Source organism: Manis javanica, chromosome 12 (genome assembly GCF_040802235.1).
Source record: "Manis javanica isolate MJ-LG chromosome 12, MJ_LKY, whole genome shotgun sequence".
NCBI lineage: Eukaryota > Metazoa > Chordata > Mammalia > Pholidota > Manidae > Manis > Manis javanica.
In genome coordinates, this window is record NC_133167.1 from 74,035,525 (window position 1) to 74,058,466 (window position 22,942).

The 22,942-nt window shown below is 34.9% G+C and overlaps 1 protein-coding gene and 1 long non-coding RNA gene across 4 annotated transcripts in view; one reads left to right on the plus strand and one right to left on the minus strand.

The window, feature by feature from the left end:
- LOC140844776 (uncharacterized) overlaps window positions 1-22,942 on the minus strand; it is a 92,945-nt gene that overhangs the window by 27,821 nt on the left and 42,182 nt on the right. The window lies entirely within an intron of this gene.
- On the plus strand, window positions 1,062-12,534 carry LOC140844774 (small integral membrane protein 18-like). 2 transcript variants are annotated; one of them, XR_012123269.1, is made up of 3 exons: window positions 1,062-1,181; window positions 7,088-7,171; window positions 12,458-12,534. XR_012123269.1 is itself a non-coding variant. In XM_073217759.1 (3 exons), exon 3 carries the CDS (start codon window positions 7,610-7,612, stop codon window positions 7,919-7,921), a length of 312 nt encoding a protein of 103 aa, XP_073073860.1. In that variant the 5' UTR covers window positions 1,062-1,181; window positions 7,088-7,171; window positions 7,588-7,609; the 3' UTR covers window positions 7,922-10,839. The 2 variants fall into 2 exon arrangements, 1 of the variants encoding a protein (XP_073073860.1); XM_073217759.1 differs by lacking the exon at window positions 12,458-12,534 and adding an exon at window positions 7,588-10,839.

The window sequence follows — 22,942 nt, forward strand, 5'->3', positions numbered from 1 at the left end:
AATGATACCTTAATTAAAAGAAAATCATTAACTAGCATTTAACACAGATTTTTCCATCAGAAACTGGCTTTGTCAGAGTAAAGAAATTCATACATGCACATTTAATGTTCTGTTTAACTCTAGTAAAATACTGAATTTACCCCATGCTACTATAAAAAGAATTAACTGGGCAAACTATGAAAAACAAATGACAGTATGTTAAGGATAAACACTACACAATGGGTCAACCATGTACCACAGAGTTCTATTTACCATGGGTCCTCCAGCATTTTACTCAATGCTAAGCATACTAAACACTCAATAAATACTAGCCAAATAAATGAATAAAGGTAATAACACTATTTCCATGTACCCCTTTTACAGCCCCTGAAACAGATATGTTGATTTATCTATAATTTCAGAAAGTCTGCATAGCAAGGTTTTACCCAGTCTGCTGTTACAGTAACCATTCTGTAATTTAAAACCTTGATTCTGCTACGCTTGGACCATAAATCTAAATACACCATAAATAAAAACACTCGATCTCCAAAAATCTAGCTGGAGATTCTCTTAACCATTTAAATTTCAGACTGTTTTTTAATGTAGGTAGTATGCCTACCAAATCTAACCTTCTCCCAACTAGTAGAGCTGAAAACTTTATTTCTTTTCCCTCAGAATTTCTCCTAAATCAAGCCACCAGATAGAAATAATCACTTTCAGAGGGCAAGATTTATATAAAACACAAGTATTGAAAGAAAAGAACATTTATGAGATTTTTTTATGCACACTTCCTGGAGGAAATAGAAGCTGATAAACCTAGACTGTTTGTTTCCTAGGTTACTATCGCTCCCGACATTATCTTCTAACCCTGATACTGAAATATTCACTGAAGCATCTGAAATTTTATGAGCACTAAGGAATTCCCAATTTGTTACTAACAAATTCTTATGCAGGAATTTAGCTTAAGGACAAAAAAAATGAGGCAAGCAAAGGGGGAACAGCTGATACCCCAGACAGCCCTATTCAAGTTTATGAATGATTTACTCTTAAGGGTGGCAGGACTTACTGCAAATGAACGTACAGGAAAGTGTCAGCTGCATTGTGGTTCAACCAATAGACGCACAGCTCCATCTTGGCTGTTCACTAGACTGCATTACAAACAGATGATACCACCGCTTCAACAGCATCCTTCCAGACAAGAGGTAGGTTTATATGATCCTTTTCATTTAGTAATATATATCCTTATGATGCAATATAAAAATATTTTACTGTAAAAAACAAGCAGAAAGCTTTGTTCCTACTAAAGAACCAAAATAGCAATGTACTCATTTCATAGCTTGGTAGGGTTTCATTATGAAAATATGAAGACTGCCTTGTGCCATTTAATAAGCACTCTTACCACCTGTGCCTTAATGGAAAATTCATGACATTTTCTATGAACCTGATCTATACCCAGACCTTAGAGTAAACCACAAGTATTTGTTAAGTGGTTACCTGCTAATTTCATTTTCTCTGAGCTATTTCATTTCAGCAGTTTGGTCTGTCTTAACAAAGGGTTTTTCTTAAAGAAAAATCTAGACTAAAAGCAAGTCCTGGTCTAAAGCTTTCTGAGTATATGTGCAAATTATACTGGTTGGTAAAAAAGCGCTTACAAAAAAGTTTGTTACATTTTAACAAATATGAGAAAACAGATCAAAATCGTTTAGTTAACTTTGGGTGTAGACACAGAGAATGTCAAGTAATTATCACAATTGTGATTTTTTTATATAAAAAATAAAAAACCTAAAGGTATCACTATGTAGGCTGCATTTCCTGTAACCAAAGAGATCATTTATAGAGCTTTAGATCATTTCTAACATTTTAATTAAAATAATCCATTGTTGTGAAATTTTAAAGTCTATATTACTGTAATATACAAGTTATGCTATTATTAAATGAAAACCTTAATAACCTTGTTTTTTATATGCCACAAAAATATATATTGATCACACTATTTCAATGTTAGTTATTCTTAAACTGATCCTCAAAATAAATACATAGTATGTTTTTCTGAAGAACTACATTTTAAAAGAAAAATATGTCCTAAGACAAATTGGTTAAGAGAGGAGGGCACGATACCTGTTAAGATAGTTAAGATTATTTTCATGAAAGTAACCTTTCATGTCTACTAAAAATTACTATTAACTGCAGACCAATTTCTAATTTTATAACATTCAAGCATTAAAATATTACTTAGTAGATGCTAGAGTTCCAGCATATTACCTATAAATGATGACCTAAAGATCCAACTTTTGCCCTTTTCTTCACTGATAAATCCATTTAAATTTTAAATGATTTTTTTTCATAATTTTTATTCCTTCCATTTCTTAGCCAACATTCAGACAACATGAGCAAAGTATCCCTTATAGAGCCCAAAGGTTGCTGTGACATGATACAGGTCTCCCCACATTCAGCACAAGATGATTAATTACCTAGAAATATTCCTGCTTACTCTGCAAAGAATGAGACCCCCAAAAAAGTCTGAAATAGAACAGTTAATTTGTAACTCAAATTTCAGGTAAATTGTAAGCAGAAGCCCCTACTACCCACATTAATTTAACACTATAATCATTAGCCTACATTTTACTAGTAATATAACTACACTTAGCACAGATGGAGGCTCACGACTGCTTTACCAAACTGACTGGAGGCATGGCTTATCTCAGAAAATCCCAGGGCTAAGCCAGTTGTTCTATATTTAAAGGCCATTTTGATGAAATGACCGTATTTCAAAGTGATATGCTTAAAGGCACTAGAGAATTCAATTCGAGGGCTTTTACCATAAATAGAACAATAGCTTAATTTTATTCCGACCTGGTGATTCAAGGTTCCAGAACAGTTCCAAGTCCTAGCCCCATAAATATTTCACTAGGGCCTTTTAAAATGAGAGGGAGAAAAAAAAATAGGTGAAGAGAATAGATCAAAAGTAACTTAAACTAAAAATAAATACAGTATTTACTTTAATACTTGCCATTCTTGTAGTAAATTTTAAGGAGTTGGGAATCTAAAAAAACACACAGACTATCCTACCTTTTTATCATTTTCTATTTTTTCATAAACATGTTTATAACATTATTTAATATAAATTTACATTTTGATTTAAAAAACAATCTCAGAATATGAGAAAATCCTAAAGGCAAGTATCTTGCTGCATATCTGTCTTATCCATCAAAAGATTTAGATTTTACCCTAAATTTAACACAAAAAATTGCTACAGCTCTACTGTACTTTGAAAGAACCACATTAAATATAAGGTGGAAAATGACTCCATGTTAGAGGGTTAACTTTTCCAGATACGCCCAGAAGCTAACTAAAGAGTGAATGTTTAAAGCTGCTCATTAGTTATCAATACACTTCTAGGAGGCAAACTGTTATCATTTGCCACATAAACTTGACCTGTACATACTTTTCTTAAACTGCTTAGATGTTTCTAGCAACACTTCTTACAAAGCCCTTGCAGGTGGCACACACTGCTATCCATCGTCATTATGGCAAGCATAATTATTATACACATATTTGTGTGTGGATAAGGTACACAGTCTCACCAAAATGACAAGTGTTTACTAAGCCCAGTCGTCATTGTTTTAGAAGTGATCCAGAAGACTCAACAGATGTATTCAATAGATGTGCAGACTTTTAAAAGACAAAGAATACTCTTGAAATATGTTAGTTTGGGTTTTGAGTAATATATTCAAATCATTCAAAACCTAACAGAGTACACCTTAAGAACAAGGTACACCTTAAGAAACCTCACACACATTCCTGAGCCCCTACTCTCCAAGCAACCCCACAAGTTATTGTTATTACCTGAATTCCCCCTTCTGAGATTTTTGTGCAGATATAAGAAAGTAAAAATATGTTATTTCCCCCTTTCCTATACAGACTATCCTGCACCTTGCTTCTTTCACTTAAGGGCATATCATAAAACCCTCCATATCACATTGTAGTTACCTCATTTGTGTATGATATTCAATTGTGTGGATACGCTACATTAATTTTAACAAAACAGCTCCTTGATGGGTACAACTTCAAATACTTGTTCCCCCCTCTCCTCTCTTTTTCTTTCTTTCTTTCTTTTTTTTTTTAGGGGCAAGGAGGCCTGAAAAATATTAAAGTTGTCCACTTGTATCTCAAAAATAAATAGAATATAAAGTTCCTTAAGCCAACTTTCTAATCATTCTAAAATCTCATTGGAAATAGTAATTACCTTCATTAAGTCTTCATAACTTCTCCCCAGTTCAATAGTCAATACAAATTTTAAAAGGCCTAGTGTGATAATAAGTTAAAATACAAGGTAGTAACTTCAGTATAGTTTCAACTATGTATGAGTTAAAAGATTGATACAGCAATTTCTAGGAGGAAAAAAATTAAGTTTGATATGTTAGGGAGATTAGGGTTACTGGATGAAGTTTTTCATTTTTATTTAAAATTGCTATAACAATCAACAGTGAAATATTGCTGAAATCAATAGTGAAAAAACATTTTTAACATTAATAAGGCAGATTAAACCAATTTAAGGGGCGCAATGTGAAAACTGCTTCACTGTACTGTCTCCTCTCTCCCTATATTGTTCTCCCTGTAGTCACTTCTAATACCAGATTTAGAAGAGAAAACTTCAAAAGCAATCCCAGAGTTTAAGAAGGAATCAGTCGTAAAGGCCTTAGCAGAAAGTGCTGGAGAGGTCCTAGGTTAGCCCAGGTAAAATTATTAGACCTTCAAGCAATTCTTCCTGCTCTTTTCCAAGTCAGGAAATGGAACTGTCCCCTATTTCCTCAAGGCCCTATTCTTCTTCTCTCTCTCTTCTGTTAGTTCTGCTTTCCAAAAAGGACCCGACATTCATTCACACTGAGGTAAAAATAATTTAACAATGTGCTGACCAACCCCTCCCACCCCCGATTTTTCTGCATTGTAGTAATGCTAAAAATCTTAAAGGAGTTCCAAAGCTGAACATATTTAGGCATTTGTGTCTGTGCGCACGCGTGCGCGCACACACAGACAGACAGACAGACACACACACACACACAGACACACACACCATACTATTAGGAAGGCTGGGTCAAAAAGGACTTGCCTTTGCCTCCATATGGGTCAGTTTCTATGGGGCACTTGACTACTTATGCGCATGGTGATTAGAATCAGAGGTGGCAACAATGCAGAGGTTGGGAGGTCTCCTATCAAGACAGCCACGATATCCACATTACACAACTGGGCACTACTGACACCATGTTCTACATCAATGGCACCCAAAACAATACAAATGGTACTCCCTGGAGCTGTGCAACATAGCAACCCAGCTTTCTGTAAGAATGCGCTAACAAGGAGAAATAGGAACCCTCATACACTGTTGGTGGGAATGTAAATTGGTATAACCGTTGTGGAAAGCAGTATGAAGGTTCCTCAGAAACTAAAAATAGAAATACCATTTGACTCAGTAATTCTACTCCTAGGAATTTACTTACCGAAAGAAAATAAAATCCCTGATTTGAAAAGATAAATGCACCCCTATGTTTATCGCCACACTGTTTGCAATAGCCAAGATATGGAAATAACCTGTGTCCATCAATAGATGAATAGATAAAGATGTGGTATATATACACAATGGAATATTATTCAGCCATAAAAAGAAAAGAAATCCTCCCATTTGCCACCACATGGATGGATCTAGAGGGCATTATGCTCAGTGAAAAATGCCAGATGGAAAAAGACAAATACCAAATGATTTCACTCATTTGTGAAGTATAACAACAAAGCAAAACAGAAGGAACAAAATAGCAGTAGACTCACAGACACCAATAAGGGACTGGTAGTTATCAAAGGGAAAGGGTTGGGGAAGGTGGGTGGGAGGGAGAAGGAGACTAAGGGTCACTATAATTCACAATCACAATATAGGTAGGTCATGGGGGGCAGCAGAGCATGGAGAACACAATTAATGACTCTATAACATCTTATTACATTGACAGACAGTGAGTGACCACAATGGAGGGGGTGAGGACTTGATAATATGGGTGACTGTTGAACCACTGTGTTGTATATTTGAAACCATCATAAAATTGTATATCAATGATACTTTAATTTTTTTTTAAGTCCTCACCTTTTAAAATATATATACTATTTCTAGATGAAGTAATTTGCTGTCTGGGATTAGTTTAAAAATAACCTATGGGGTGGAAGCAAGTGGGTAGAGATATAAACTGGCCATGAGGTGATCAATGAAGCTGTATTATGAGCATATGGGAGTTCATTATACTTACATTTCTGCACTACCTTTAAGTTTTCTTTAAATGAAACTCTCACACAAGTTATCTCCAGCACTTAGAAAAGTATGTGGTACACAGTAGGTAATCAATAAACATTTGTTTACAAGATTGAATGTCTATTTTACAATTACACAGGAAAGAAAAACCATGAAAAGTTCTTTCTTCATACAACTGACAATAGTCACTGAATTAAGGAAACAGAATTATGCTTTTTATTCATCTTCCAAAACTTTCTTAGTATATGAATATCTTACTTTTTAAAAATAAGCTTAAAAATTCTATCAATTGATAGATGAAGAAGAAATGGCCCATATATAAAACAATATTTATTATTCAACCATTAAAAGAAATGAACTCTTGCCATTTACAACAACATGAATGGACCTACAGGGTAGTGTGCTAAGTGAAATGTCAAAAATAAGACAAATACCATATGATTTCACTTATATGTGGAACCTGAAAAACAAAACAAATGAAAAAAACAGAAATAGACTCAGAAACAGAATAAACTGGTGGTTTCCAGTGGGGGCAGGATGGGGCATGGGCTAAATAAGGGGCTCAAGAGGTACAAACTTCCAGTTATAAAATAAGTTAGGCATAGGGATGTAAAGTACAGCACAAGGAATATACTATAATAATACTGAAATAACTGTACTGTACTAGTTGGTAACTACACTTAATCATGGTGAGTATACAGTAATATACATAATTGTCACTATATTGCCAAAACTGAAACCAACTTTAAGCAACTTTAACCTACATTTTTATTAGCCTTGTCATTACTTGGCTTTTCTTTGTCTACTGTTTTTCAGAAACAGTATTTCCTGATTCATGTCACCTGTCCTCGAAGTTTAAAGGAGTAAAAACAGGAGGCAGAAATACACTGAACCAACAAGGTGAGAAGGGTCCACAATGGTAATGAGAAAAGCTTTTCCAAGGGCAATCTGAAGAACATGGGCTTAACTATGATTCTTTTTGTAGGTAACAGCTCACTGACCACACTGTTGTTGTCACATTTTAAACCAAATGACCTGCTTTTTTCCCATTTTAGCAGTTAATTTCTGTATATGAATCTTAAACATATATATTTGTCTAACAAATAATATATATAAAAATATATACATATATAGTACAGCTTACAGGGTATATTAGCACAGAGAAAAATTCAAAATTACATTCAAGCATTAATTCTAGCAGAGAAAAGGGAAGATTCACATTGCCTATACAAACTTACTAAAAACCTTAGTACTGTGATTTGAATTGAGAAATCTGTAGAGCTTGGGTACATATACTCATTTTCTACTTTGCATAGATTCAGAAGAGCAATACAAGAAATGGAATCTCAAAGAATGGCCTCCCTGAACTCTAGCCTCTGGAATGAAACTACCACATCTGTTTATCAGTATCTTGGTTTTCAAGTCCAAAAAATTTACCCTTTCCATGATAACTGGAACACTGCCTGCTTTGTCATTCTGCTTTTATTTATATTTACAGTGATCTCTTTAGTAGTGCTGGCTTTCCTTTGTGAAGTGCTTGACTGCTGCTGCTGTGTAAAAAATAAAACTGTGAAAGACCTGCAAAGCGAGCCTAACCCTCTTAGAAGTATGATGGACAACATTAGGAAACATGAAATTGAAGTGGTCTAGTGCTCTACCTAAGGTGAAGAAAATCTTTGACAACAGCCTTCAACTACTAAAAAAAAAAAACTTCTGAGGCCAGTTGATATTGCAAAAATGACTCGACTTTGATTAAAAGATTTCTACTAGAAGAGTAAAACAAGTTCAATATGCACTTTTTGTGTGTGTGTCATTAAATGTACAGTGAAACTTCACAAATGCGAATAATCTATTTAAAATGACACTTCAAAAAGTGGTTGAAAGAGAGGAGGAGCCAAGATGGCGGCGTGAGTAGAGCAGCGGAAATCTCCTCCCAAAACCACATATATTTTTGAAAATACAAGAAAGACAACTCCTCCTGAGAGAGACCAGAAGACACAGGACAACAGCCAGACTACATCCACACCTGCGAGAACCCAGCGCCTCGCGAAGGGGCTCCTCTTCTTCCTTCCTAATTACAACCCTTTAGTAGAATTCATGCCTCATATCGAAAATTACCAAGTATCATAATTCTTCATAGAAGCCACAGGGCATAAATATGCAAAGAAGTAAAAAGCTAACCTTTTCAAACAATATGGCTTCTCTCTCACTTACCAGCTTTACATTTCCCTGTATGGCCCCGGAAGATGACTGGTTAGCCAGAGACGGGTAAGATTCCTCAAGGGAGAACAATCTAAGACAGGCACAGTCGCAGGGGGGACATCAGGTGAGAAATTGGGGATCGACAGAGGTGAGGCTTAGACCCTCACCCCTCCTGTTTTGAGAGAAATCTTCTGCATCCATGGATGTTTTGTTGCCCTTGTCTAGCTTGGATTAATACTTAGTCTATAGGCACACACCTGATCATCTACATTTGCCCTCTTACAGCACTAAATTATGTTTTCTACCTTTATCTTGCCTCTACCTACCACTTCAGCATTTCATTAAAAATAAAAAAGGGGGAAATGTGGGATTCACATATAAATCAAGTATAAAAATCAAATGAATAATCATATCTGACTTGATTGTTTATAGTTCATGATGCATGATCAAAACCGTAAGTTTCTGTGATATGACTGCCCTTGCACTGTTCTCCATGTAAGAACTTATTCACTATGTAAGAACTTGTTCACCATGTAAGAACTTGTTTGTTATGTTTCCGAAGATTGGAGACTGTTGAGAATTAGGCTTGGGGTTGATTAATGATTGTGCATTGAGTCCCCTACACAGAATTTTATTGCTGTTAACAACCATTTGATCAATAAATATGAGAGATGCCCCCTCAAAAAAAAAATTTCACTTACAAATAGAATGAGGATTCAGAAAATGGAATTTCAATGTCATTTCTTCCCACAATGCAACTCACTCTAACTATAATAAACATAAATAAAAATTTTTTAAAAAGTGGTTAAAAGAGTCCTAGAATTCAATATTAAACAGCAAAAGGTAAATGGAAAAACATAAGCAAGGCTAATGATGCCAAAATAACTTATATCTACACAACCCATGTGGGCTAAAACGGGTACTACTATCCTCCATGTGTCTTCGTAATAAAAAGACAATTTAAAATCTAAATCCAAAGTTAAATACTTCCATACGTAAAGTCTTCATATATAAAGTCCCTACTTACTAAAAAGCAGTAATTTTCTAGTTCATTAGAAACAACTTCTACATCTTTTTACTTAAGTTTTATGTAGGATTAGTGTTTAAAAAGTCTCAAAATATTCAGGAAAGTCAGCAGTACACTTGCATAAAATTTAATTGCTGTTTGGCAAGAAACATGGTCTAAGATGGCTCAGCCTATTTTCAAACTGAAACATCCTAGTATACCCGCTAAGCGGCATTTCTTGAGCTGGTTCTTTCACTTTGCTTCTCATGTTTTCATTCAAGGGCTAAGATGCTCAATGCAGGAAAGACTGCAAAAAAAAAGAGCCAAAAGATAGCACCCACTCAACCCCTGTTAAGAAATATGAAAGTTTCATTTCTTAACATTCTAAGGGCTGTACTGACTCATATTTTATAACCCTAATACTACTACTTCACTAGCGCCCATGAGCAAACCAAAGCATGTTCTTAACCACTATACAGAAACTGCTCTTAGACCAGAAATGCCACGTGGGAAATTATTTCAAAAGAAAAAAGCTCAAGATACAAAGATATTTCCAATAGCATTATTCCAAATAATAAAAAATTGGAAATAACAGCCTTTAACTAAATGTGCCACATCATGATACGTGTGCAGTGGTATATCATGATTTCCATTTGCACTTACCCAATAACTAATGATGTTGAAATTCTGTTCATGTGCTTATTTGCCATCTGTATACGTTATTTATGGACTGAAGTATGTCCCCTCCTAATTCACATATTGAGTCCTAGCCCCCAGCACCTCAGAATGTGACTGTTGTATAGGGCCTTTACAGACATGATTAAGGGAAAACAAAGCCTCTAGGGTGGGCCCTAATCCACTCAGACTGGTGTCCTTATAAGAAGGGAAATTTGGGCACACACAGAGATGCAGAGATGCGAGCACACAATGGAAAGATCACGTGAGGACAGTGAGAAAGCCGCCATCTGCGAGCCAAAGAGAGAGGCTTCAGAAGAAACCAAGCCTGCTAACTTTGTGATCGGGGACTGCTCGGCCCCGGAGCTCTGAGGAAATAACTTTCTGTTGTTCAAGTCATACCCCATCTGCAATATTTCTTTATGGCAGTGGTACTAATGCAGTGGGAATGTCTCTTTATGTCTTACCCATTTTCTAATTAGATTTTTTTGTTTTAACTGTTGAGTTTTGCGAGTTCTTCATATATTCTAGATACAAATCCCTTGTTGGTGTTGGATATGTGAACTGCAAAATGATTCCCAGTCTGAAATTTGTCTTTTTATCCTTTTTATAGGGACTCTTACAGAGCAAAAGTTTTAAATTTTGATGAAATACAGTTTTTCAGTTCCTGTTTTTATGGGTCATACATGTTTTTGGTGTCATAGGATTCTGTCTAGCAATTAGATAAGGAATATTTTCTCCTATGCTTTTTTTAAGTTTTATATTTTATGTTTTACATTGAAGTGCATGATTCATTTTGAGTTAATATTTTGTGTGATGTGGAATTTAGACTAAGGCTCATTTTCTTTGGCCTACAGATGTCCAATACCCCACTCTCCTTATTACATACTTAAGTAAATGTTAACATCTGGGGAGTGATTTCTCCTACTTTGTTGTTTTTCAAAATTATTTTAGCTATTCTAAGTTCTGTGCCTTTTCTTAGGAATTTCAGAATATGTAACTTGCTTTTAATAAAAATATTTTAGCAGGATAGAAAGCATGCATACAAAAATATAGGTAATGTATAAATGTCCATATTAAAGAGTGGTAAAAAAAATCTTAAGAAATAGAACATCATCAATATTCTTGAAGCTGTATGTATGTTCTTCCAAATTAAACTTCTCTTTCCTCACTGTCTTAAATTCAAGTATTTCTTTGCTTTTCTTTATATTTCCTTATATTTTTACTATTTTTATAGTATACTAAAACCATAGGTTTTAAAATTTTGTCTGGCTTGATGTGCATATAAATGGTATAATTCTACATGTATTCTAAGTTACCTTGTTTCCTCAAGATTCACTGATGTTAATGCATACAGCTCTTGTTTATCAATTTTTGAAGCTCCATAGGATTCCTTTGTGTGACTGTAATACAGTTTATTGATCTAATCATCCAATTATGATCATTTGAATTGTTTCTTTCTTTGCATTACAAAGAAATAGGCTATTGATATTTTTATACCTAGTGTTTATGTGCAAGAAAAATCTCTAGTATTTTTGCCTAAGACTGAACTAATCTAGTCATAGAGTAAGTAGGTGCATCTTCAGTTTTACTAGATACTGATCTAACTTGTGTTCTAAAGTGTATCAGAGTTCCTATTGAGTGTATCTTGCTTTGTCCTCTAAAAATATGTCTTCTGATTCTTTTTAAAAGATGTAGGCTATTCTGTTAAATGGAGATCGCCCATATGTGGGACCAAACAAAGACCATCCAAATGAGAACAAACAATTTATTTACTCTGAGCTTGCTAGGACAAGGGAGTTAACTACCATCGCTTGCATTTGGTAGATGCTCAAAGACAGGCACAGAGTGCGAAAACTTTATAGTGAAAAGAAAGAAAGACCTGGGGTGTACTGGTTAGAGCCTGGGGACATAGAGAAGCTGGAAGCAGGCTAACTGGAGGCATTATGTGTTTGGTTTGGGAGCTTATTTGGCTTTCTCTGGTTGAGCCTGAGTTGGAAGCTGGCACTAAAAAATAGGGAAGCTGGCAGTCACAAAGTCCTGCTCATTCTGGGCTGCCTGCTGTGGAGATTTCTGCTTGGCTTCCTGGACTGGTTGTTGGGTCAGAGTTCTATCATCACATACGGTCTGGCCATTGTTCATTTATATATTCAGTGTTTCATATAATATGTTACGCCATTGTCCTTTTGAAGGACATGTCAGTAACATTTTTCATGTTTTTGCTATTATAAATAATGCAGGCATTTCAATTTGATAAAATAAATATCTCAATCAATGGATATGAAACTTTTTTGTTTCAACAGATATTTTTGACTTGCCCTGAAACCTGTCATTCTAATTTTTCTAATGGTATGATTGTGAAGCTTCATTTCAGGTAGGTGAGTCCAAGATTGCTTTTTTCTTCTAAAATACTGATTGATGACGATCAAGCTAGACATGTTGTAATGACATTATAGTGTAATGAGATCATTTATAATTGAAGAAAGTAGGGATTACCAAGCTGCAATAGAATGATGAATGAATGGCTTATTAGTTTGGTTGTTTTACATCAGCTGCTTTTGTGTTGTAACTCAATATAGAAGGGTGTTGGCAGTTAGATTCTATAATCCACTTGAAAAAAGCACAAAAACTTCTTTTAGAAGTAGAAAGTGAAATGCCTGGAGTAAGAGCCAAAGGAATAAAAAGATACTTTATCCACAAGGGAACAAAGTTTGGGAGGAAATGAGAAATGAGATACAGGCGAGAAATAATAAAAGCGCTTGAAAATACGAAAAGACAATTGTAATGGAATAGGTAGTAAAAATTGGACACGGTGAAGTGGTTTAAGAATTTGAAACAAAACATAAAAGGATGATACAATTCAAAAGCATTTTTTGAGTGCCTCCTTGTGAAATTATCTTTGCTGGGGAAGGTATTAAGAAAATGGCAATTCAGAGGCTCCAATCTCAGAAACCCCACATTTTGTATCATGTTGGAAATGGTATGGTGGAATTTAATAGAAACTAATTCAAACTAGTTTAAAACTACACCGCCGTGGTGTATTTACATTTTACAAAGTTAAAATAATTTCTTATCTTGGAAGCACTATATATATTTTTTCAGAAAACTGGCAGTATCAACAATTTGTCCCTGAAAACAGAATCATGTTTGTTTTGTTTTGGCTTGCTATTCAGTATATTGGGGAATGGGATACTCTGATTAATCAAATATTCTGGTTTATATAAAGTGACCACTTTCATTTCATTTATGGTGTATGTATACCATATCTGCCAATAGCACCCTTGGCTCTTCCAAACTGTCTCCCTTCTCCAAAACTGCTTTTCTGGGACCCTAGACTCAAGAACTTGTACTTAACTTTGATTTTTCTTTTTCTTGAACTCTTTCTTTTGCTTCAGGTTTGTTGGTATGTCATGATTCTTTGTTGGTAATAATACAGATTTAACCTTTTTTTTCCTTAATCTCACAGTAATCTCTTTATATCTGAAATAATTCAGCTATGCTGGGCTCCCTACTTTGGCCCCTCTGATAATCTCCTGCAATCCATTCTCCTTCTCAAATAAGTTAAAGTCCATGGCACTGCTTTCAGGACTATCCTCTTAACCGTCCTTATTGTCCTTAGTAGCACATGGGACTGAGACACCCTCACTACGTTTCAAGGTCTCAGGCCAGAGGGTATATGATTCCATGTGCCTAGATGTAGCAATGAGAATAACTTGATCCAAACAGGCCTTTTGACAGAAACAGTCCCCAGGATGTGGCCTGTGTGAACTAAACTCCAGGAGCAGACAGGATGTTGTACATTTAAGAAAAGGCAGTAGAGAGAGACAAGGCTGTGAACTTGGGTAAATTATAAAATAGTCACTGGCTTCGGGGAGGGTTATATGGAGTAATGCATGTAAAACACTGAGAGTCATGCCTGGTGCATAGAAAGCACTAGTAATGGTTAGTTAACATTTTTATTCCCGTTTACTGCTGAGGGAAATGAGGCACAGAAATGTGTATATTAGATTATCTTTATTTCTTTTTGCCACGCATTATAGACCCTTTGACACATAAGTTCCCTTTGTGGCTTTTTAATGTAAAGTGCAGTGTTTTAACCTCCTATAATGCTGTTGACAGATTTGCTTCTTTAAGTCATGCTCAGCTGATGCAGAACTAAACTTTACAAAATTCCGTAAAACTTAATCAACTCCTTTATGCAAAACATAAGCTTCAAATATGGGATGATTATGCAAGAACAAGTTGTCTATTTGACCCAAAACACCAGTATCTGTGATAACAATGAAAGGGCAGAATTCATATTCATGAACCATCATAAAGCCGCTAAAATCTTTCAATTCATTTGTGAATACTTTTATTTGTGTCAGTTTTAAGCAGAAAGTGACATACAGAAAGTGATTTCAATCCCATATACAAAGTATTCTGTTGTTAATTTTAGGGCTTTGTTTTGTAATATTAACAATGGGACATAGATGTGGCAGGTTTGCACAATTTCAAACTGAACACGGGGAAAGGGCACACTTCAGAAAATTACTATCCATAATAAATGGGATAAAATAATAAAAGTGTGGAGTCACTGTTGGAAATGAGGAGGCAGATGCTAAAAAAAGTTATTAAATGACTCTGCCCTGGAGAAGAAAGGTTCGTCTAAGCAAAAAACTACTTTGGGAACCAATGCTCAAATAGAGTGAAAGTCAGAACTACATTCGCTGAAAATGAGGCATAGGCTTTTAAATACTTTCTTCCTGTTAAAAGGTCTAAATTTTGAAGCCGTGAACAAAAAAATTAAGCCTTTCATGCGTGTTGTTTTAGATTTCATAAAGTTTGGTGTAACTGCCTACTAATTGCACATTGGAAAACCAAGCTTCTGAGAAAAGAGAAGAAGATGATGACAGAAGTTAAGTAACTTATACAAGGTGCAGCAAGGATAAAACACCCAACTTCCATTCAGGTGGATTTGCCCCCACTTTAAATGGATTTTAGAAACTTAAGTTTCTCAGTCAAAACAAGCAGTAAAAAATGGGCAAAGGACTTGCATAGATGTTTCTCCAAAAAAGATATGCAAATGACCAATAAACACCTAAAAAGATGCTCTACATCACTGGTCATTAGGGAAATAGAAATCAAAACTACAGTGACATACGACATCACACCCATGAAGATGGCTATATCAACAAAACAAAATAATAAGTGTTGATGAGGATATAGAGTAATCGGAACTCTTGTGCACTGTCGGTGGGAATATAAAATCGTGCAGCTTTTGGGTAATAGCTTCGCAGTTTCTTAAAAGTGGGATCTTTGATAATCAGTATTCCAGGGAATTCAGTGAGACCTTATTTTTAGAAACAACCTTCTGGGTTGTACAGTACTTAAAATGGCTACTCAATTTGTTTTAGGAATTCAACATTTTTTTTGGTAGTCTCAGTTTCAATAGCAGTTCATATTCAAACTGCAAGAAGAGACTTGTCTATTTCAGCCTGAACTAAATTACCTGTGATGGATCTGAAAAGTGTACACTTATCTGTTACATAAAGTATAACAAGTCACAAAAGTCAAACAAATTCTTCTCAAATACATCACATTCTGTGGTATTTTTAGCAAATGCTATTTTTATATTTGATATTTTAGCTCAGATGCCACGTTAGTAAGGAATCCAGAGCTGGATTGAGATTAGGCTGTAACACTCTCAGGCCTAACACATTTCATGGAAAATGTACAGACTGCTAGGTAGTCTCTTATGGATTCAAGAAATCAGACACTCTTATTTATTTGGAACCATGAGTGCTATGCCCCTACGTGCAATGCTATGGCAAAGAAAAGACTCCAAATTTCTAAATAACTCCATTAGTGCCACACATGACGTTTCCTGGGTGGTACTCTGATCTCTGACATAGTGCTAACACAGAGGGTTGTAGGTTTCACTCACTTACACTAAGCCAAGGCAGGCTTATTTGTTCTTGTTTTCTCTGCAACCTAGAGCCTTGCCTTCATCAGATCCACTGCTTGCCTGGTGCCGGCAAGAAAGGACTCAGGCAATATCTGAATTTCCAATAATGACGAGGATATTCAAACTTGAAGAGGGCATTCAAAGAGTAGCAAAAACAAAATAGAAAATGGCAATGTTCAGCTGAACTCAGAAGGATTTCCTTGTTTCTGTTTTTCACTTTGCTTATGGCTAGACTAATGGCCTCTGTTGTGGGAGAAGGCTTATTAGGGAAGTGAGACCTCCCATCAGCTAGAAGGATAACCGTATACGGAAATGGTGACATGATCAGATGCTGTCTGCATTCAGTATGGTGATGGAGGCACAAGCTATTTTTTCTTGCTAATTGGTTACTGCCTTTTTTTTAAAGGAAAATCAGATAGATACTCATTTTATTATACAACAGTCTAAATAAACTCTTAACAAACTTGATTTCAGAAAATGTTTGCTACTGCCCTTAGTGTACAAGCAAGAAATTAGTCACCCAAAGGGTCAGACCAAATATCGATAAATTTATTTTTTCTTCTATGAGGAAATAATAATCCATTTGAGATGAACAAACTCTTCCCAGTTCCAGAATGCCAGTCAAAAATGATCTCTTATAAAGTCAATCCATGTTAATTTACTCTGACTAGTGTCTATGAAAATATGTCTAACAACCATGTAAAGATATGCTAAGCATGCATACTCCTTTAATTCTTCAACCAAGACCAGCTACTATATTTGCTCTCCTGAGATGTTAACATTTTGAAATGAATAAGGAAAATGGCAGACCATCTGTTTAGGTACCAGAGTTCTGACCTCAGGATTCAGAGGGCTTTCTAGCTTAAGAAAGAGCATATTCTTAGTTATGTCAGAACTTTGCCTTCTAGTAAAGAAAAGGCAGCATTATCCCAAAAGACTGATCTAAAGACAGGAAAGCACTTCACTAGTATATTGTGAATAGATTTTAGTTTTTAGTAGTTCAGTACGTTCTGGAAAATTCCCCAAGTTATCATTCTCTCACGTTTGAATGAGAACGTATTGTTTGCCCACAGCAAATTTCCACTGCGACAGAGATCCTGCACAGGTTAGAAATCTACCACCTGGAAAGAGGGAATTCTGCTAATGAAATGCCTTAGCAACACCAAGAGGTCTGTGGGAAGGTGGTGATGTGTCCAGACTCTAGCAGTACTCTAATATGTGGTGTCAGGAAACAGTGGATTTGTTCTCTGACTCACACATCCTCTCCAGTGTCAGCTGGCCATGTAGTTCCCTAAAAGGGAAAGTTCATGCACTCTGTTGAGGGTTAGATCCAGGTTTTGTGGGTATAGAAGATTATCCACTTTTGGGGAAACTTCTTTAAGATAAAGAATCTAAAATCACAAGTACAGAATCAGATACAAGATGACCTAGTTTCTTAATATGCCAATGATTTCACATTATTGTTTTCCAGTGGAGAAGGAGGAAGAGACGTGTACCTTTAATGTAGCGGCTCTGACTCACTCATTCCCGACCAACCTTGCTTCTTCTCCATCACTCACATACTTCCAGGGCTGGGTACCATAGGACATACTCGTGTTGTAAGATGATGTGTGGCTCTCACCTTCATGTCCCCAGATGAGCTAGCACAGATGCTGTAGGGATTTTCCCAGAAGCCTTTTCTGTTTTTGGACTGCCAGCATTAACTCCACTAATATATGAAAGGAACAAACACATACAATATTCTGCCTAATCCAAATCAAATGGAATCACATGACTTCTTTCCCTTTAGCAGGCATGACTACTTCATCCCCTTAACATAAGGTTCTAACTAATTGCACACACACAAAAAAAATGTGAAAAATTCTTACAGAAATGTATGACCACATGGACACTTCTTCAGTTTCATTAACTCCATGCTGAATGTGCCTTGGGGGTCTCTACAGCTTTTTTGGCTTCCAGAAGAATAATTTTTTAGGAATATTTGGGTAAGATAGAACCCTTATTTTTGCATACCTTTCCTCTTTAACCCATTTAAACATTTTGTAATGTGTACTTTAGAAAAAACTTTTACATTATCAAGTCTGTCAAAATCAACTGCTAAAAATGTTCCCATTATCAATAGAATTTGGGCTACAATGAATTGGTTAGACATTCAATATGGAATAGCAGACTATGTTTCTTTTATTTAACCTATGGTGAACTAATACTACAGTTTAAAGCAGGTGGCTTGGGTTTATTTGAATATTTATAATATTTGTACTGGAATAAAGGTGATATACAATATTATATTGTTTCAGATATGCAACATAGTGACTTGATAATTATATACATTACTAGATGCTTGCCACAGTAAGTGTAGTTACTCTATTACCCTACCAAGATACTACAATATTACTGGTTATATTCTCTGTGTCGTACTTGCATTCCTATGACTGACTGACTTTACAATTCGCAGTTTGTACCTCTTTCTCCCCTTCATCTATGTCACACATTTCCCTATGGTAACCAGTAATCTGTTGGCCATATTTGTGGGTCTATCTCTGTTTGTTTTCTTAGACTCCAAATATAAGTGAAATCAGATTACTTATAATATATAATAAGTGAGATTTTTATTCCCTAAATGAAAAAAAAACCCAAGTAATTAAAAAACATTAAGGGATTATTTTTCACTTCTCTGTCCTTTTAACAATGTAAAATGATGCCTAATGCTTCACCCCTTATGATTTTAACCCCTTGGTGATAATTTCAGGAGCAGGATTTTACATTTGCAGGTTGGAGAAGAGAACCAGAAAGAGTGGGAGAAGCAGAGGGATGCCAGATAAGATCATCCGACATTATGTGGGCTAAAATCATGCAGTGAAGACGCACCCCAGCACTTAGGGAAAGGAATATGGTTGTCTCAAAACTTTTCCCTAAAACCAGCTCATATAGTTGAGGAGTGGGGAAGAGAAAGGCAATAAATAATTTGCCTGTATGCTCCACATACACTTAGAATTAAACTACCTAGTTATGTTTTTAATTATTTAGATGTTTTGATAGATTATTTTAAGGGTATGTCCTCTGGGATAATTTTAATGAGCTCTACTTTGTGTTAAGGAAAATAATATCTTATTTTAAACTTTCTGGGCATTCTTAAAAGACTGACTTTAACACCAATTTCATAAAAGCCAAAAGTTTGAAGGAAGTAAGCAAAAAGAAAATTAATTTAAAACTTTAATGAAGCTTCTTAAAGAATGCATACTAATTTAGATATTTCAAGTTTATGAAGTATATAAGTTACATGAACTTTAGTACACTGATGTCTGCTGGCTAGTCATTCTCCATGGATATTTAGACAGTGAAACACAAACCTTGACACAAATTCTATTTTATAAGCAAAGATAAATTTTAAAATTGTAGTATCTTCTTTTACAGCACATCTGTGATTCATTTGTTACTGATTGCATCCATTTTCAGGAAAACAATCATTTCATGATTATTGAGAAAAAGTCATCTTTTTAAAATTGATTTTCTACATTTTCATTGAGGTTTCCATAAATTCATTTTTATTTACTAAGGACAAATGGGGCTGGCTGCTTTAAACATCTCTGGTAAGGTCATCTTATGTTGTTTTAACCTGTTTTCTGCATTGTAGTTACAAGTTTGTAGGCTTACAACAAATACAAAAAGAATCAGAGGAAAATAAAGTCATGCCTTGGACTTTATCAAGTAGAAAGTTATTTCCATAAGCCCAATGTAATAACGCACAGTAGATAGAACCAGCTCTTTTCCCAAACCAAAAAAATAAGTAAGTAATTTGTGAAAATTACTTAAATCACTATAATACAATATTAAATTTACATTTTTCTGAAATTCCCATTTTCTAATTGCATGCATTTCTTTTTTTATTTTTTATTAAGGTATTATTGATATACACTCTTATGAAGGTTTCACATGAAAAAACGACATGGTTACTACATTAACCATATTATCAAGTCCCCACCCATACCCCAATGCAGTCACTGTCCATCAGGGTAGTAAGATAAGTGCATGTATTTCTAATAAGTGTAGCTTTCATGAAGTCAAAGTTGCAGGAGTGATTAAAGATATAAAAAGATGCCTAATATTGCTTACACTTATAAGTTTATAAGTTAAAACTATACAGTGAGGCCATTTTTTCTCAAACAAATTGAGTCAAGGATAAAATTTTGACCACATATGCTGGTGGAATGACTGTAGGAAATAGTCTCTCTCACACATTTTTGGGGGAATGAAAAATGTTATTATTCTTTGGAGGCAATTTAGCAACCTAGAAAAATTATGTATTTATTTCTCACATGCCACAGCAATCTGCCATCTCAGATGTTACCCCAGTATGTCCTGGGCTAAAAATATGTGTTGGCACAAACAAAAAACAAAAATCAATATATACACGAGGTTTTCTTGCAGCACTATTTGTAATAACAAAAACTGGAAACAACCCTAATGCCCATCCATAGCTGACTGAAACTGTGGTACATACAGACAATGGAGTACTGTGTGTAAAGAAAACTGAAGCCATACATTAATAGACTGTGTGAAATGATCTCAAGGATATGTTGTTAACAAAAAGGAAGAGGGAGAAATTATATATAGTGTATGACCATTTATCCAATAGAGGAAGAGGTATAAAAGTATTACCTTCCATAGTAAAAATCAAGAATAAACTTAAAGGTATTTTTAGAATAGTAACTTTTAAGTAGAGGAAGATGAAAGGAAGAAGGGCATAGCGATAGAAACCAGACTTCTCTGAAAACTAGGGGAGAATCCTCTGCCTCTTCTAGCTTCTGGTGCTCACCAGCAATTTCAGCCTCTGATGTCACCTGGCCATCATTTCCCTGTGTGTCTCTCTCCTCTCCTTCTAAGGACAGGAGTCCTTTTAGATTAAGGGCCCATCCTGCCCCAGTATAACATCATCCTACTTAACTAATTATGTCTGCAACAACTCTGTTTCCGAGTAAGGTCACATTCTAAGGCACTAGGGGTTAGTTCTTCTTTTGGAGGGGACAAAATTCAACCCATAACAGGAAAATTGTCAACATTTTACATATTTATGTAAAAGCAAAAACATTCCCTAAAACCTCAAAATAAAATGAAACAAATGAACCTACTACATACCACGCTGGTGGCATAATCACACAGAGGAATTCTTTCAGGATGCCTTGAAAGGCAATGCTTGGATTGTACAGATTTAGAGTGATATATACTAAGGTTAAAAGAGCTACTGAAAAATCTTTAACTCTTTTTGGTTCAGATAATGGAGATAAATATGCTAAAGTCATTAGAAACCTAGCTTTTCAGCATCCTTGGATACAAATATAAAGTCAAAGATACTAAGTTACAAACTCTGCTATCCTAAATTTGAACTGGAAATATCAATATGAATATGTGATATGTTTTTTCTTAAAAATTCATGTTTAAATTCTATCCACTGAAATGTTGAAGAAACCATATTCAAACTAGTAGCAGTGAATATTCCATAAAAATCTTACTTAAGAACAATTGAATCTGAGTCTTATCAATACTTTATCATTTAAGTGTCAGGTTATAAAACAGAAATGGCAAAAAGAATGTTAAATGACACTACATGAATGCAGAAAAGCAAACTCCAGGTAAGATTTTTAGGAAAAATTAGTATTTTCAGCAAATAAACTGAAAAAAAATCAAGGGGATAAACTACAGAATAAAATGTATTTAAGAGGGAATTCAAAGAAATGCAATGGGTGAACTTTTAGATCCTAAAGCAAACAATGAACCATAGAAAGCATCTGTAACATTATCAAGAAAATTTAAGTTGAGACTATGTATTTAATGATATTAAGAAATTACTATTAAATTTCAGATGTAATAATAGCATTGTAGTTTATATTTACATATATACATATACATACATATATATATACAGATATATGTTAAAAACTCATGGATGCAGTTATATAATGTATAGAGTTTGCTTTAAAACATCCTAGTGCAGGGGTAGGTAGCTATGACTTGAAAACTTTTGGACTTGGTTGATGGAGTCCCTAAAAGATCATAACACTTTTTTCTTTACTTTTGTATGTATTTGATATTTTCAACAATACAATGTTTTTAAAAGCAGGCCTGGTTTCTCTTTCACTCCTCCTTCTACACAAGATACAGAAATAAAGTTAAGTGCAAAATAAACTCTATGACTTTAGACCAACAATAGTAATGGGCACTCAGATTTTGCAAAAGGTTTTATATATATTTAAATTAAAATATTGTTAATATACAAACTTACTGTGGTTTCATACTGTCACCTGAAGCAAACATTTATTACTAGAGTGAACAGCCAAGAACCTTTGTATGTATCTGCATGTTGCTCATGTGCTGTCACCTGGGATGTTGGTACTGAACCATTTTACATACAAAAATGCCATGGGCTTAATAAAATATGGTTGCTTATATTTCAATTAATTGTTTTCATTTTGGGTGAAACAATAACCCTGCAATCTCCATGATGGTGAATTTAAAATTGTAGAGTCTAAGCCATTGTTATCTGAAAATCTTACCTGATATCAGCCATAGAAATTATTTTGTTTTTAAGTGCCTAAATGATAACAGTTATAACATCACTAACTGACACAACTTCACTTGGGGTATGTTTAAAAATAGAAATAACTTTTAAAAATATTGGCAGTCCCACCCTTCGGAGACAAAAATCTTTCCATGTGGATGAGTGGTTTAATACTGGTGTTTGCAAACATGTTAAAGTAATAGATTTGCCTGGATCTTCTTGAATGACATTTGAAAACTTTTTCTAGATTTTGATAACGGTGATTGATGTTCCCAGTAAAATTGT

Coding starts and splice junctions, on each gene's coding strand:
- LOC140844774 (XM_073217759.1), top strand. CDS start 7,610: ATGGAATCTCAAAGAATGGCCTCCCTGAACTCTAGCCTCTGGAATGAA.